This window comes from Phallusia mammillata, chromosome 1, assembly GCF_965637545.1.
Source record: "Phallusia mammillata chromosome 1, kaPhaMamm4.hap1.1, whole genome shotgun sequence".
Classification (NCBI taxonomy): Eukaryota; Metazoa; Chordata; class Ascidiacea; order Phlebobranchia; family Ascidiidae; genus Phallusia; species Phallusia mammillata.
The window spans coordinates 19,413,377-19,430,336 of record NC_137252.1 but is presented as its reverse complement, the minus strand read 5'-3'; the positions used below and the strand labels follow the sequence as shown (position 1 = coordinate 19,430,336).

At 35.0% G+C, this 16,960-nt stretch overlaps 3 protein-coding genes across 5 annotated transcripts; 2 read left to right on the top strand and 1 right to left on the bottom strand.

Moving 5' to 3' along the window:
• The first annotated feature begins 73 nt into the window (after window positions 1-73).
• On the top strand, window positions 74-3,516 carry LOC145224438 (uncharacterized). 2 transcript variants are annotated; one of them, XM_080090937.1, is made up of 8 exons: window positions 74-202; window positions 286-852; window positions 1,279-1,528; window positions 1,773-1,897; window positions 2,246-2,366; window positions 2,678-2,859; window positions 2,913-3,039; window positions 3,164-3,516. In XM_080090937.1, the coding sequence occupies exons 2-8, from the start codon at window positions 310-312 to the stop codon at window positions 3,307-3,309; spliced, it is 1,494 nt and encodes a 497-aa protein (XP_079947063.1). In that variant the 5' UTR covers window positions 74-202; window positions 286-309; the 3' UTR covers window positions 3,310-3,516. The 2 variants fall into 2 exon arrangements, with proteins under 2 accessions (XP_079947063.1, XP_079947054.1); XM_080090928.1 differs by having other exon boundaries at window positions 2,910-3,039.
• Window positions 3,517-3,584: 68 nt separating this feature from the next.
• On the top strand, window positions 3,585-6,955 carry LOC145224454 (guanine nucleotide-binding protein G(q) subunit alpha-like). The gene is made up of 6 exons (XM_080090947.1): window positions 3,585-4,191; window positions 5,006-5,123; window positions 5,494-5,638; window positions 5,733-5,826; window positions 5,904-6,073; window positions 6,174-6,955. The coding sequence occupies exons 1-6, from the start codon at window positions 4,024-4,026 to the stop codon at window positions 6,841-6,843; spliced, it is 1,365 nt and encodes a 454-aa protein (XP_079947073.1). The 5' UTR covers window positions 3,585-4,023; the 3' UTR covers window positions 6,844-6,955.
• Window positions 6,657-16,803, bottom strand: LOC145224463 (TBC1 domain family member 10A-like). 2 transcript variants are annotated; one of them, XM_080090960.1, is made up of 9 exons: window positions 16,631-16,803; window positions 16,327-16,429; window positions 15,070-15,177; window positions 12,031-12,252; window positions 11,794-11,859; window positions 8,898-9,087; window positions 8,568-8,722; window positions 8,325-8,492; window positions 6,657-8,092 (listed from the first exon to the last, which is right to left on the bottom strand). In XM_080090960.1, the coding sequence occupies exons 1-9, from the start codon at window positions 16,735-16,737 to the stop codon at window positions 7,856-7,858; spliced, it is 1,356 nt and encodes a 451-aa protein (XP_079947086.1). In that variant the 5' UTR covers window positions 16,738-16,803; the 3' UTR covers window positions 6,657-7,855. The 2 variants fall into 2 exon arrangements, with proteins under 2 accessions (XP_079947086.1, XP_079947096.1); XM_080090970.1 differs by lacking the exon at window positions 15,070-15,177.
• Between the last annotated feature and the right edge of the window lie 157 nt (window positions 16,804-16,960).

Genomic DNA, 16,960 nt, shown 5'->3' with positions numbered 1-16,960 from the left:
GGATTCAAGGATTGGGCATTTTTTGGACTTATTTTGATTATCAAATAATTTTAACACTCTTAAAGTATAAAAGTAGACTGTTTTTTCTGTTTTTAAGGAGTTTGGTCTAACACTTTGACTTTGGTAGTTTACACTAAAGATCTTGTTGCCTGAACAAATACTGTACCTATAACATTCTACTGTTCTCACCTAGCTGTTATTGGTAAGTATGAGTGACATTTAAGAACATGTGAATACTTCATAAACCATTAGCTCTTCACTGATTTAAACAAATTTGTTTTTTAGGAATTGAGACTTGTTGATTTGACAATGGATTCAACTGGTATTATGGCCAATATCAGTTTTAATGTCACAAATTTAAATGAGTTAGTAGAAGCAGCAGCCAAAATCCTTCATCCTTTGAATGCACTTTTTGCAAATGGATCATTCTGTTCGTCACCTGACCAATTATACTATGTCTCAGAAGAGTTTGAAGATCTGGGAAAAATATTTTCTTCATGTATGTTCTATTGCAAAAACTTTTTACAGAAAAAATCAAACAATGAAACAGCTGCAACTGAAGTCCAACACAGATTACCAGAAGTTTCTGTGATAGAAACTTCATCAGACTCAGCTCGTTCATATGATTCTTTTATTGTGGAAAGGCATGAAGCTGGTGCCAAACATGTTAAGGAAAAGAAAAATGACAACACTTACACCGATCAATTAAGAAAATATGTTTTAGAAAATGAACAGGAATTAATAAGTTTAAGAAAAAGAAAGGCAGCATTAGAGAAAACTTTAATTGGCCAGTTGTATACAAATGAAGACATCACAAGTAAGCCAGCAAAAGAACCTACATGGAATCGGCATGTAAGATAACACCACAAAGCAATTTTGTGATTTTCATTTTGCTTATGTACCGTTTGAAAATTATATTTTTACTGTGATATTGTGGTGTTTTTACATACTTTTGTAAGAGTAAATAAAAATAGGTGTGAAAAATGATTATATCAATTTGCAGTCATAAAGAAGTATTATATATACTTAAATGCATACATTATCCAATCAAACACATTAGTTCCTTAATATAATATAACTGTCAAGCAGAGCATAACACAATTAAAAATCACAGACAAATGTTATTGTTTGTGAATTTATGTACAGGCCAATAATAATGGCATATAAACCATCAATTTTTTCAAAAAAACTTTTGCAAATTTTTGTAAACTGTTTGCTTTGGGCAAAAAAAAGGACTTAAAATAAAGTGGTTATGATAGCTGCAAATTGTTTTTACAGAAAAACACTTTCCCAACTACATTCCAAACAAACGAAACTTCACAAGGACATTATTTGGATGAGATTTATTCTGAAGCTGCTCTGTTTATTTCACAGAATGAAACTAGACCAAGATTTGTAATTGACATTTTCAAAATATTGCAGGGCCTGGATGACACAATTCATTGTGAAAATTGTTTACAGCAAATAAGTAATTTGTTTGTGGATCACTTTCATCCATTTACTTCCAAACATCATTGTCTTCATGAAGGTAAACATGTTTCAGGGTAAATTAGTTTACTGCTTTTTATAACTTCCTGCAAAGAAACTGATTGGAATTAATTGCTTTTATGCTTAATTTCAAATAGAAATGCTGATTGTAGAATAACAGGCTATTCTAGAAAAGTTGTATTCAAGGCTGGATTTAACAATTTGTATGCCACCACTGTAAATGTCACTTGCTTTAGTAACATTGTTTGAACTTTTTCTGACATTAAAAAACATATTGTTTACAGATGGTACTTTTTCTTCTGGACAAATTGTCAGTGACCAATCATTGGATTCAATCAACTTTGAAATGCCTCATCTTGAATTAGTCGGGAAATCTATCCATGCCACCTGTTGCCAATGCATTTCTCAGGTATTGATATGGCTATTTTTGCCTTGACATGAAACCTTAGATCAGAAACTACTGTATTGAATTTAGCCAGATGAAATAATTACCAAAATCTAAATAATTTTATAAAGTCGAATAAAAGTAAATATTGTATAAAAAACAATATTGGGTGATGTTTACTTTCATAAAATTTTTTGGTAATGCTGTACCACCATTCTATTATAAAAGTACAAACAATTCATTAAAAAGCATAACTGCAAGAAACATTGTAGTACATATATTTTAACAACTATGATATATTCTACACATATAAGTTCTCTGGCAGTTATGTTTTAAATTAAATACAAACAATTTAGTTCAATTGTTTTGTAGGTATTGGGCTGGATGTCTAATGATGAAAACATCTCTGCCTTTTCAGATTGCAAAATAAGGATGGTATGCTTAAATCTTTTAATGGATGCAGTTCAAAACTGCCAAGATGTTATGATTCAAGGTTTCAGACATTGTCTTTTAACTGGTTGCAACTCATGAATATTAGCATTTATTTTTTATAAAAATCTTTACTTAGGAAGCTGTTAAGTTTGCTTTTTTCTTTAATTGACCATCACTTTGCTGCTGCCCAATATCACCTTCCAATTTTGTGTTTTACCTTCTACAGTACTAGTATGTGGTCGGTTAACGTTTTTTTAGATCTTCCAAGTATAGCTTAAGATCCTATCACACATTAGTAAACTAAATAGGTCAAACTAAAATTATGCCTCCATACTTTCATAATAATATAGTGACACTATTACATACTTTCAGGTATAAAGTATATTCCAACACAATCATTTTTGGCGAAGTTTGAAATTTCATTACATGAGAACCTTACAAGGGTATGGAAGAAACATGTTAAAGAACTTCTATCATTAATCTCAGAAACAGTCCTTTCCGAATTTTCAACTACTTTTCATGAAAAACTTGCTGATGATGGAACAACTGATTCGGTTTGTAGACGATTAGTGGGTTTAAAAAATGTTAATGCACTGTTTTCTAGCAGGACTGTGATCAAGGAGAAATTGTGCCTGATGAAAATGTCAGCTTGTCAGACCATGAAATCCCAGATTTTAAGCAAAACCAAGCTAAAGATGTCACAAATCATCTGGAGGATGAATGCCAACAACAAGGTGAAACTTGCTTACTTAACATTATGTGTTACCAATAAATCCCAATACAAAAATGAGAAGTCATACAAATGGGACAAAGATCCAATGTTTTGAAAAGTCTATGAAGATTTGTGTTGTGTGACAGAGGCAGTGATTATTGATTTGTCAGCAAGTGAAACAAAACCGCTAACAAGTTACGGCAGTGGTGAAGATGAAGATGATGGTTCTGGGGAGGAATACCATGTGAGTGAGGTGGACATTGCAACATCGATGCAACACAATACATGCTAAAAGAAGTAATGACTCACTAATTGTAAATGAAAAAAAAAATTGCTGATAAAACAAGAAATACACAGTTTGCACCTGAGGAAACCAGTTAAAAACGACATTGTTTTAATTGAGTGAAGAAATTGTTCAGATGTTTAAAGCCTTTTTGTAGGTGTTTGTTCACTGTTTTTTTTACGTAGTTATATGTATAATACATTTTTGTGTGCTATATTTGTTGAGTTAGTTGCATTCTTTTCTCTCTTCCAGGCAACTAATGTGCCTAAAAAACAGAAAGCAAATCTGCACAGAAAAAATATGCTACTAAATATGCCAACGTAATGCGTGAAAATCATGATGTTTTTATATCTCGACTGAATGTTGCTCCAGCAAACGAAATGGGAAAATGCGAAAAGCTCACACCGCGGCAGGCGCCACAGAGCGATTACTACGATGCTCACGAAGCTGCAACCCTTTGTTGTGGCATAGGCTGCTTCCAACAGGAAGTTGTCATGCTATGCGATTACGCTAGTGGTGTGCATTGATGTCGGTAACAGTGAAGTTTGCTGAAGGCATGTGCTTCAGAGTTTGATTTGGAAGAAATGTTTTACAAAATTAGAGCTGATAGTGGTTTGGACCTGTAACAGTTTGAGCATCCCACTGTGTTAAAGCTAGTCTACGACTTAAATGTTCTTGTCTTGTAGACCATTATGAGCAGATAATCAATCGAAGGCTAAAATAATGTCTAACTTAGCGTCATGTTTTACTGGTTCACAATCTTCTGATGCAAAATCTGTGAGCAAAGAAATAGAAAGGCAACTTAGAGAAGCAAAAAAAGAAGCTCGAAGTCAAGTAAAATTACTTGTTCTTGGTGCCGCTGAAAGTGGAAAATCAACTTTTATTAAACAGGTTGGTTACTGTTCTGCTTCTGGTAACTATTACCCCTGATAAGGCGTTCGTCCCACAGACACTTCCGCAAAGACTTAATAGGCGTCAGCTCATAAACGTTGAGACATGTCGCTGACTTAAGCATTGCATATTGTTTGAAAAAATTGCAGCAACTTAAGATAGCTGCACATTTATGCGTACTTTTTGTTTCCACTTTTGCAATCAGGCCTGTTTCACAGCAGCCAATTCATTACATGTAATAGTTGTTTGTGGTTCGTCGAGGTCTGGAAATTTTATCTCCACGCACTCCAAAGCGACAGTAAACGGGCTGAATTGGCTATTACCAGTTTCAGTTTACGGTCAAATCAATACAAAGAACACATTTCGAGGCCATTTTTTGCAGAAAATCTTATCCAAATAAGAACCATATGGCGCAAAACACAATGTTGTTCAACGCCAAAAACGTCGCCTTTCTGCATGCAAGCGTTCTTCGATGTAATGATTCAAATGTGATGATTTATTTTTTAATGACGAAAACAAAACCTGTTGCTCGTTAAGTTGTAATACGTATCAAATTACCCAAATTGTAACGTTTGTGCATTGAAAAGCGACATATGTCCTTGAATGGCACGGTGTTCAATAATTTTTAAATGGTTTGGCAGTGCTGTATTTAGAGTTACGCATTTCCACCCGGCTCCGTCCAAATCAGTAACCAATTCCTCCAAAATTGCAACAGGGTGAAATCGAGAGTAAAACGATAATATATGCTTTTCACGTTAAGCATCGTGTAATGTACTTAAACGTAAACAAAAATGTAAATCGGTTTTATTTACAGATGAGAATTATTCATGGAAAAGGATACACTGAGGAGGACAGAAAAAGTTACATTACCCTTGTTCATCAAAACGTAAATATGACGATCAGAACAATGGCAAACGCCATGGTTAATCTAGGTACGTCGCCAACAGTTTCTTATAGTCACAAACTTTTTCAAGTGTATTTCTTAAGCCCTGCTAAAACATATTCACACAACAAGATTGCAGGAATACAAACAAATTAATTAGAAAATAACACATTCTGATGTTGTTGTACTATTAGCCTACCTAGCAAACATGACCAAAAAATGTTTACTAAATTCTATGAACTACATCTCCTATGTTGGCCTTTAGTGCATGGAAAGTCAAAATGCTGACGAGAACCTTTGCATGAAACATTATGAGTATTTGTATCGCTATTTTTAAAATACTTTTGTAATTGCTTCAACTTTTAAACTTTAAACGCGGAACATTTGGTTTTTCCGACTACATTTTTTGCACAATATAGGTATTAAATATGAGCATGAAACGAGCAAGGCAACAGCAGACAAGTTCTCCGCGTTTACCCGGGATGATGAAACTTTGGTGATGGAAAATCAAGTGACAGAACTTCTATCGTTTTGGGAAGATAGTGGTGTACAAAAATGCTACCTGTGGGTTCTCCGGCAAACTGATTTTTTGTATCAGCTTTGTATTAGGCCTACGTTGTTTTAAATTGCAAAATCTTCGTAAGTTCACTCTTTTCAGCCGAGGGAATGAATATCATTTACTCGATTCGGCAAGTTATTACATGAGTCATCTACAAAGAATAACAGCAATCAATTATCTACCAACTCTCCAGGTAAGCTCAACAGCGTCGTGTAACGTTTCCGTAAGGCCGCAAAGAACACGTAATAATAAACTACGCTTTGATTTCAGGACATACTGCGTGCTCGTCTTCCAACTTCGGGAATCACCGAATATTTATTCGACATAGATAGTTTTATTTTTGGCATAGTTGACGTAGGGGGACAAAAAACAGAACGAAGAAAATGGATTCATTGTTTTGAAAACGTCACATCCATTGTGTTTTTGGCTGCTTTAAGCGAGTAAGAACATGTTATAGACTGTGGTTAAATAGAAAACAATGACAGCATTTTGCTATTAGCGGTTTTCGTACCACAAGGCTAACATCTTTGTTATTGCAAGGTATGACCAGACAATCCCAGAGGACGAAATCAGCCAGGATCTTCGGTATACGCTGGGCAGCGTACGGCATCAACAAACTAACAAACCTATGGTAAGAACGAACTCAGAACACCTTCACATTAAGTCAGGGAGCAGCAGTCCCTCTCAAGGAGGCAAATTCGGTCGCAAACACCATCACTCCTTGCACAACCAACGTCAGCCACCACAGAGTATTTGGAAACACCAGGGATCGTTACCGCCATTTCCAAGCACCAAAGGTACTGAAAAAAATCCAAATCGAGGAAAAACAAACTCGGATTCCGTAACCGCTCAAATTAATCGACTTCGTGAAAGTTGTGCATTGTTTAAAACTATAGTAAACAGTCAATGGTTTCGAAATACTTCCGTCATTCTATTCCTGAACAAAACCGACGTTTTAAACGAGAAAATTCACCGTTCGCACGTATGCACTCACTTTCCTGAATTCACAGGACCTCAAAAAGATTCAGTTGCAGCTCGTGAATTTATTCTCAGCAAATACAGCAAAGCTTTTGACAGCATGAAGCATACAAAACGCACAATGTATGCACATTACACATGTGCCACAGACACCAATAATATTCGGTTTGTTTTTGCTGCCATTAAAGATATTATTGTGCAAAGTTACTTGATCAACTACAATTTAGTCTGACCAGTGTGTACAACAATCGTTTGTCAGATTTGACTTCTCATTTGATGTGCCAATCGTGTAAAATTTAATTTCTTTGTTTTGGCCTATTCGTTTAATAACTAATGCCACACATCAGGTTTGTTTTTTATTGATATAATTAGGTTATACACTTGCGGTCGGCCAACATATATATATATGATTTGGTTGTTACATTTTGGACATCAGGGATATACAGTTAACTTTTACTCAGACAAATTGCACAGATAAATTAAACTAAAAAAGGCCAATCTAACCACAAACGAGGCCCAAATTTATGATAATAAAACATTTAAAATTCCAATAAGCCAAAGTTGAGAAAGATTGATAAAGTTTGGAAATACACCAACTTTTGTTGTATGCCAATGCTTACAGTATCAAATATATACTATAAGCAAAAGTATCAAATTGGGAAGCCCCTTTTAAAATTTAATGTTAATCATTATTAGGATGTTTTTCACCTAAGTAAAATACAAAAATTGATCAAATTTTGTATAAATCTCTAATTTATATGCATACATTTTTTGTATATGCATACATTACAAAAGATTACATCACCTAAATAAGTATATTTGCATAACACACAGTATGCAGTACAAAATCCGATAAAATCCTACATTGGTAACAGCTGGCTTTACATAGCACTGTAAAAATTCTTATATAGTGTCATGGATGTGCAAACTCTAGGTGTTAACAATGCTCTACATTATAACTACTACATTATATGCATACAATAAGTCTGCACCAAAACATGAAACTTATCCTTCATTAACAAATCAAGTTATCTTACACAAAAATATATAAATGGCTAACAGATTATGAGTTCAAAATTAACCTTTTGATTGTTGGTATGTAGCACCGAAAATAAATGCACATACAATTTAACAAATAACATGAAACAAAACAAATTACAGTGACTTGCAGTATAAAAAGAGATCACAGTATTGCACTTGGATTGAAAACATTATTGTCAACATCCTTTTCAATGAAACTACAATCATAAGTATGTCCCCTTCGCCTGATCTACATCATTTTTCAGTTGAAAATCTTTATTTGGTCCTTCTGATTGTTGGTTGGATGTGTGTGAACTTGACAATGTAGTAATACTAGATTGGGAAATCGGCCGGTATACAGTTAAAGTCACTGCATCATTGTGTAATTTGTCTTTCTGGGGTAAAGTTGCCTGTGTTTGTTTAGCAACTTGTGATGAATCCACGCTCACTGAACTTAAATGCTGTAAACAAAATTATTACAAGGAGAGCAATATAACATCATTTACAATATTGTGAAACAGACATAAAAAACTAAAAAGGTGGCTTTCATATATGTTGCTATTCTATATCCTATTTAATGATTTATTATTTGCACCGTTTGACCAATTAACATGACTGGTTTTGCAAGCAAAGACGAATGAGTCCCTATACACATGTTTATGCGAATTTGGTTACAATATGCATTTTTATTACCTTTGTAGCTCCTGTTTTTTGCACAATGCCATGGTGTTGAAGTGTGGGGGCATATCTGTAAACTCGCTTAACAAGCTTAACAGAAGAATTCCCTTTTTTCTTAGTTATCTTCATTTGAAGCCGGTGTTCATTTTCAAGATCATTTTCGGTAATCCTTAGGGTTATAATCTGTTAAATTAAATGAGAAGTAAAAAAGAACAAAAATAGTTTAAGGAAGCACAGCAATAGTTCATGGCCACTTACAGCATGCATCAGAAATTCTGGATGCATGTCATTTTTATCCAACTTTCTTAATTTTTCCATTGTTTCATATGTATCTGGTATAATGGGAAGAGAAGCAACATTGCCTAATGAGGCCCGAAGAAGTACAAGGCCACATCGAAACAGCACTTTTACACCTAAAAGCAATGACATGTTGAGCGTTTGTGTTATGTAGGCACTCAATCAAATCATTTCAAAACATTCTACTTGTTTAACTGCAAGTCTAATAATACAAGTTTTTTGTTTCATTTCTAAATTTTTAATGATGACAAATAAAAACAAAAATACAAACAGATGAAAAATAATGAATACCTTCACAAAAAAACATATCCCACAATCTTAGCACTGAAGGCCATGGTAGTGTCCGTGCAAATATACACATGAACCATTCAGTGCAATACAACATAGGTGATATGTTTAACTTTTCCATATGTTTGTGTGCAAGAGGACAAACTTTTCTTAGTAAACTTTGCATTATTAAACCATCAACTTGAATAACTTCCTGTAAAATATTTCTTGTTACATGTTTAAAAAATATTTTTTAATGCTTTGCAAAGAAAGTTCTGACTACAAGTGTGGCTTCTCTCCGTGTTGCCAACTTATATGTTCTATATCCTTCTTAACAATTTACCATACATCTGACAAACTAATCAGATTGGGCCCCCATGCAAATGTTTATTTGAATTTAGTCAACTTAATGGTATTGAAGTGAACAATGTTACTTTAATGTTATTGCCATGCAAAAAGGGTTGATTTCTAATCAAAAAGACTGCCTAGTAACACATCTGTGGATGTAGGAAGCAAAGGACCTCCCGCTCTACATCAATTTTTTTTAAAACAAACAATAAACAACTGTATAAAATTTCAACACAATAGGGCTTTTTAGGTAATAGAACTTGTATTGCTAATAATAAAACTGCCAGAAAAGCTATGTTAAGTTTGAAATAAGTTTGTTAAAAATTTAACATACTAAACGTTGGCATGCGATGGAGTTGTAACACAAAAATTGACGAGTTGGACACCCCTGAACTAAATGCTTTTTTGAACAAATGTAGGGAACAAACCATGTTAGAAAAAACAACAAAAATGCAGATAAATCAATGTGTCCCCTTTATCAATGTGAGAAGGGGACCCTTCATTATTTTTTGACAGCCTAAAAAGAACACCATTTTCATATTGTTTAATGTGATGTAGTTAAATAAATCGTATTTTGAAGATTTTATTAGGAAGCTTTGATATCTCTTAGTGGTTTTATCATTATCTAAAGCAGTGGTTCTCAACCAGCCAGGGGGCCACAAGCTGTGTTCAGGGGGGCCACGGGTGTAGATTCACCAGACACATCCACTAAAATCCATTTACTTTTTAACTTTATTTCCTAATTTAATGACAATTTCCCATACTATTTGTCTATATTAAGATTTTTTACGATTATGGATACTTGTTTATTCTATTCGACCTGTTTAAAGCCGAAATTGGAACCAAGTTCCAACAAGAGTTTGCCATTTTAATTTTTTAAGGGGGGCACAGGTCTTACAGGGTTACTTGAAAGGGGCCACGGAGCCCAAAAGTTACTTTTAGGGGGCCACAGTCCACAAAAGGTTTAGAACCACCAATCTAAAGCAATATTTCGAGTGAATTTTATATTTTATAAAATAGTCAATACAACCTTACTATATTAAATGAATGGAAACATTTTATTGGAGTATGGTGTAATTAGTATGTGATGTTATAAAGTGACAACAATAAAAAGTGCCAAAACTGTTTACACCAGGGGTGCAAATATGCGGTCGCACAGTCGCGCAACTGTAGTTTGTAGCCACAATTGTAGGTGGTCAATATTTTTTTAACTAATTTGTATGATGCAGTGACAGAACTAGCGGAAAAATAAAGATTAGGCAACGATCTACAAATACTGTTTTCGCGAAAACATCCTTGTGATCAAGCCGCGATTACATTAATCGCATACTGAATCACATCGCATACTGAACTTTATATTTTTGAGGCAATATCCCGATGCTACGCTAACTGTGTAAAAGGTGCAATCATCAATTGATATGACATGACTGTGACTGTCATCAACTGAAGTAGTGGTTTCCGCACACTCTTTTATAACCTAAAAAGAACAGTTACTCTCATAATAAGCATTCTTATGACATCGCTACTCATCCGATGCCTGGGTACATTTATAAACGAGTAACACATGCTTTAGTCTGCCATTTCTGCAACTAATTTTGGCAACAGTCACTTCACACGGACTTTTAACTCAGTTACCATGCAACACAATCTCTGTGTCAGGTTTGGACGTTTGCTGTTTGTATCTGAGAACATTTGAGACGAGCCGAAAGACCGATTTGCCGAATCAGCAATTTTAGCAACGATTCGTCAGGTGTCGGATTAAAAACTGTATATCGGGCAAACCCCAATTCCAAAACCAACAGGCTATTTCATGATGTTATAGAATGCACAGTGCTCCACAAACCGCCACTGTATGCGTACTTGGAGACGAATTAGTGCAGCCGCGAAACTGTATATGGTCATGCGTTAATTTAAGCTTAAACTTTTTTTATAAAAAAAATAAATAGATTTTGTGGGGCTACTGTAGAGATCTCGGTAGCAACACGTGACAGACTCTACTTTGATTTAAACTTATTCAGTGGCATAAAATGACGCCAAATTATATTATAGAAGTACTTCAACCTTTTCGCGGTCCCCCCAAATTGCCTCATGGACCCCAGTTTGAGAAACGCTCATTTAGATAGTGGCTTCATTAACAATTGAGATGTTCAGTTCAATCTATGGATTAAGCATAAACTTTCAGACTCGGGCAAATGGGATATTGTGAGATAAATCAAAATTCTTTAAATCACTAGATTATAAACCAAAACATTAAGACATTTGGTCGCCGTTTGTAAAATAGGAACCTGTGATACGGCTATTATTAGCGAAATGGTTGTGCGTTAGGTGGAAAGAGACACATACACAAAAACGTATGTGCTACTAAAATTTTCTGCGCTACCAAATTCCGAAAAAAATTTTGCACCCCTGGTTTACACTAAATTGGTTTATGGCAAGTCTTTACATGTGTTTGGGGCAAGCTGCAAAGTGCAAAGTCATTCATTCCAGAAAGCTAAACACAACTGTTACCAGCCATAAATTGCTTAGTCAAATATCTACCCTGATATCTAAATACTGTAGTAACTTTGCTTACCAAGCCTTGACTATAGTATCCAGATATGTAGTAGGTAAGTATAGCAGTCATACACCAAAAGGCATCCTGTAAATAACAGACTGTAAATAAGATCTGTAAATTTGTTGGATGTTTTTAGTGATATTATTATCTGCAGTTGGTTTTTTAATTGTTATATAGGTATATACTTTTTTTGCTTAACTAGTAATCAATAAACACAATTTAAAAATTAAAAACATCTCTTGTAGCTTTGCTTACTTTTGCAGGCATATGCATTAGTAACACAGCAGCAACAGGTGCTTGTCCCTGGCAATAGCCATCCTTTGGGTTGTATGCAACATATGCATGCAAAACATCTCGAAGGTCTTGTTGCCCAGCTCCACCTCTTTGACAAAACATTTCATGAAATGGAAATTGCCGATGCAGGTCTTTTTCAATGTCCTCAGTAGCAGTTTCAGGTATTGTACTGCTTACCAGATCCTTCAGAATTAAGAATAATTTTAGCGTGGAAACACACATCAGCATAAAAATAAACCATACTAGTAGTTTAGTGTTTACACATCTGTCATTGCTTGGAACAAAAAAAGGGAATGCATTCAATGTATTGTTATGGTTATTCAAAGCACTTTCGAAATCTAATAATTGGTTTTAATCAATATGAAGCTTGAGTGTAAATGGCAACCTCAAAATGGAACTAGAAAGGTGGCTTTCATATATACTTCAATTTTATATATTCTATATGCTATTTACCAATTTACTATATACATCATTTGACCTACACATATGATTGCTTTTGCAAGCAAAAAGGAATGGGTACCCACATGCGCGTTTGTGCGGATTTACGGTAAACAAACGTCCTGGTTATTTTTAGATTCTTAAGGAAAAACTTTGAGAAAGCATTAACCCAACTTTAAAAGTTTTGTCCGTATTTGTTTTGCATCATTATTGTCATTACAAAAAACAGTAAATAAAAATGGGAAAAATACTTCAAATTTAATCTCATGCTTTGACCTTGGTATTGTCATTCAAGGTCAGTTTTTAAACACAATTTTCCAAAACTAAAACTGTGTGTGATAACTTAATAAAACTAGAAGGGTGGCTTAGCACATATTGCCCTTGCATATACACTATGATCAATTTTAAAACATAAATATATTTCCTATGCTTATTTTGTATTGGGTCCCATATTAGCCATCGTCTTTTATAACCTTGGTTGTTTCTGCAGGCAAAAACTCATGGGTCCCCATACATGCAAAGTTGAAAATAATGCAATTCAATAGATAACAATTAAAAAAAAAACTGACCCATTTTAGGGGGCTAGTAGGTTAACTAATGGGGTCCGACACACAAACTAAAAAAATAAGAAACCTCAATGACTCAATCAATAGTACTGCAAAATTTCAGCCTAAACCGCCAATGTTAAAAATTTCGACCACTAGAGGTGTTTTGAGCAACAACCGTTAATGTTTCTTATGTCAAAGGGCTGTTAACAACCCCCGAACTGCAATGGCACAAAAACGTCCACCAAGCAACCCACAAAGTCACAAATGAGTAACATACAACTGGTTGCTCTTGTAACACTATTGTGCCACAGAAATCTTTGGTTTGTGGTGCCCAGTAACATACAAATACGTTTTACACTTTGGGGGCTTGTGGGGTAAATGTTGGGCCTACAGGGTTGAACACAACAATCGACACCTATAAATGGCATACTCTACAAACTATTCCAATTTTAGCCAATTCTGACATTGTTTACAAATTCACCCCTTTTAGGGGGCTAGCGGGGTAAATACTACGGTTATTCGGACAAAAAAGGGGGATGCACATCTACATAACTACATCTACCATCTGTATAAGTTTCAGCCACATCCATCAACCATTTGATGGCAAAACAAGTCGGACAAACTTCGGGGGGAAATACCCATTTTAGGGGGCTAGCCGGGTAAATACTGGGGTTATCAACACAAACAAAGTGGTAAGCACATCTACATAACTACATCTACCGTCTGTGTAAATTTCAGCCAAATCCATCAAACATTTGATGGAAAAACGAGTCGGACAAACTTCGGGGAAAAAATACCCATTTTAGGGGGCTAGCGGGGTAAATACTGGGGTTATCAACAAAAACAAAGTGGGATGCACATCTACATAACTACATCTACCATCTGTGCAAATTTCACCCAAATCCATTAAACATTTGATGGAAAAACGAGTCGGACAAACTTTGGGTGAAAAAAACCATTTTAGGGGGCTAGCGGGGTAAATAGTGGGGTTATCAACACAAACAAAGTGGGATGCACATCTACATAACTATACCTACCATCTGTGTAAGTTTCATCTATATTCATTAAACATTTGATGGCAAAACGAGTCTGACAAACTTTGGGGTAAAAGGGGGCTAGCGGGGTAAATACTGGGGTTATCAACAAAAACAAAGTGGGATGCACATCTACATAACTATATCTACCATCTGTGTAAATTTCATCGAAATCCATCAAGGATTTGATGGAAAAACGAGTCGGACAAACTTTGGGGAGAAAAAAAAAAGAAGAAAAAAAAAGAAAAACAAACAAAAAACAAACAAACAATTTGAGTAAAATCAATATGTGTCCCCTTCAGGGAAGGGGACCCATAAAAAACCGAAATGACTGTCTCGTAAAATGTCTGTCAGGATGTCAAGCTGAGCACTCCTGCTCTGCATTTACCCGCCTTAATTGTACACCAGTGAATTACTCCCTTGAGAGATGAGATTTCTATCTGACTGACAGTGTAAAATTTGGATTATAACTAACATCTGTGCAAATTCGAATAAATTTAAAGCACTCTTTCTTGACCAAACGTGTTTAACAAACCAGCGTTAGACAGAAACGAATATTTTGGGGTTTGAGGGGTGATAATGGGTAAATCTTTTTTAAGGTACAAAATTCTTTAAAATACCTTACATTGCACCAAACAACAAAGCATATATATAACTCCTAAATGAAGTACTTTAGTCAGTACAGCCGTTAAAAAAATACGTTTTGGGGGCCTGTGGGTGAACCGTTGGGTCATTTGGGGTCAAACTTTGGATTAATAACTAACATGTGTCTAAATTTGAAGCACTCTTTCTTGACCAAACGCGTATAACAAACCAGCGTTAGACAGAAAAAAGAAAACGGACAAAAACAATATGTGTCCCCTTCATAGAAGAGGACCTACAATTTTCAGGAAATACCATTATTATTTTAATTTAATGGTAGAGTTTCAAATTTCTTTAGGAATATTAACAGTACAGTACTGATTTAACACATATATTACTTGAAACGATTGATTGCTTTGAGCTTCCAAAGGTCTGCTTCCACAAAGTAGCTGCCAGGCTCTTCCACGAAGGGATGATGGAATGCCTTTTCTGCACCGTTTTTTTAACTAGTATGGAACATACAACAATACAAACATAACTAAAAAAGTGTTTTTCTGTATTGCCAATGGTATCAGACACGGCCTGATAATACTGTGTGGACATTGACACCTGAATATACTTGAGGATTAACAATGGTGTTGAATGCAAATTTGCACAACAACTAACATAATACATAGCTACTAGAAAAGTGGATTACCCTCATATATTTGTAATTTATATACACTGTGTCTTAATGTTACTAAAATGTAACTAACAGGGTGGCTTTCATAGGTATATATATATACTGCCTACAGTGGTTCCCAACCTGGGGTTCGCGGACCCCCAAGGGGTCCGTGAGATGGTTTCAGGGGGTCCGTGGAGGCAAACATTTGTAATAGCATTAACAACAGTACAATATTTTTAAGTTCCCAAACCATTTTTGCAATCCTGCATATAAGTGCAAACTGTTTATCAAACCCTTAGAGCAGGAAAACCTGTGATTGTTACCTCCATTGTGACGTCGCAACACACATTAACAATAGAACTTTTTGGGCTTTGTTTTAAGTTTTTGTACACCAGAAAATGTATCTCTTCATTGCATTGACTGCTACAGTACAGAACCTTTTTTAGATTGAAGGATTATGAAGGTTGATTAAAATTCTGCCACCAAAATCGAAAGTATAATAACGTACAATGCAGGAAACGAAAAACATAACAAGACTAAGCTACGTTGGGGGTCTGCGGACCTATAAAATCTATAAAAGGGGTCCGTGACTACAAAAAGGTTGGGAACCACTGCTATAGGTTCTACACCAGTGGTTCTGAACTTTTTATAGATCATGCCCCCCTTTAAGCAACCTTATTAATCCTACTATTAAACTACTATTAATGATTTGTTACCTCAGTTTCGGTGACACAAGCTGTATTGCTCTATTTAACCACAAAGTTGTGCCTGATGTGTGCAAAATATGAAAAAAATGAGGGATGGAAAGCAATGCACTGACAAACAATATATATATGAAACTCCTTCATACTACACCAAATAGAGCTGTTGTCATTTTTTGTGTCTAGTGCATGAACTGCTCGGTAATCAGGATCAAACTTTAGTATTGGTAATATTGCCAACACTAAAACGTAAATAAATGAACTTTAAAAACAGAAATAGTTACACACACCTGGGGAAATCTTTTGGCCATCCATATATTCCAATTGTCAAGCATTACAAGCCACTTTGTTTCTCTTTTTCTCACTGTTTCTGCAGGAAGTTCACCAGGCACCCTAATGTAAAAAGTGTGCACACTTGTTTCTAACATCTTGATGATATGTAATATGTATAGTTTATCTTACTGCTTACAAGAGTGGACATCTTCACATATTCTTTTCAAACAATTTACACATGCAAATTGAATACTAAACTATACACCACATAAGCAATTAAGCATTGTGCAAAATGTTAGCATGAAAAAGACAAATACTAACCCTGGAAAAGTATATTGGTCCCCACCAGTAAATCCATATTTGTCAATTTCCATGTCCCTCTTTCCATTGGAAACAGGTCTTTCTGGACTAGCCATATTAATAAACATGCTTAAAAATGATTAAAACCATTCCGTCAAGTTTGAATATAAACATGAACAAATTATCTGTTTCTGCAATGACAAATGGGATTTTCCATTCATTATCTGATCATATTACTGTAGCATAATACGTAACACCACCATATTACTTCAAAAGAATGTGTAACACCTACACATTATGTTAACATTTGTTTTCTTCACTCACAAAAAGGCAATTTGAGTCATTCGGTAT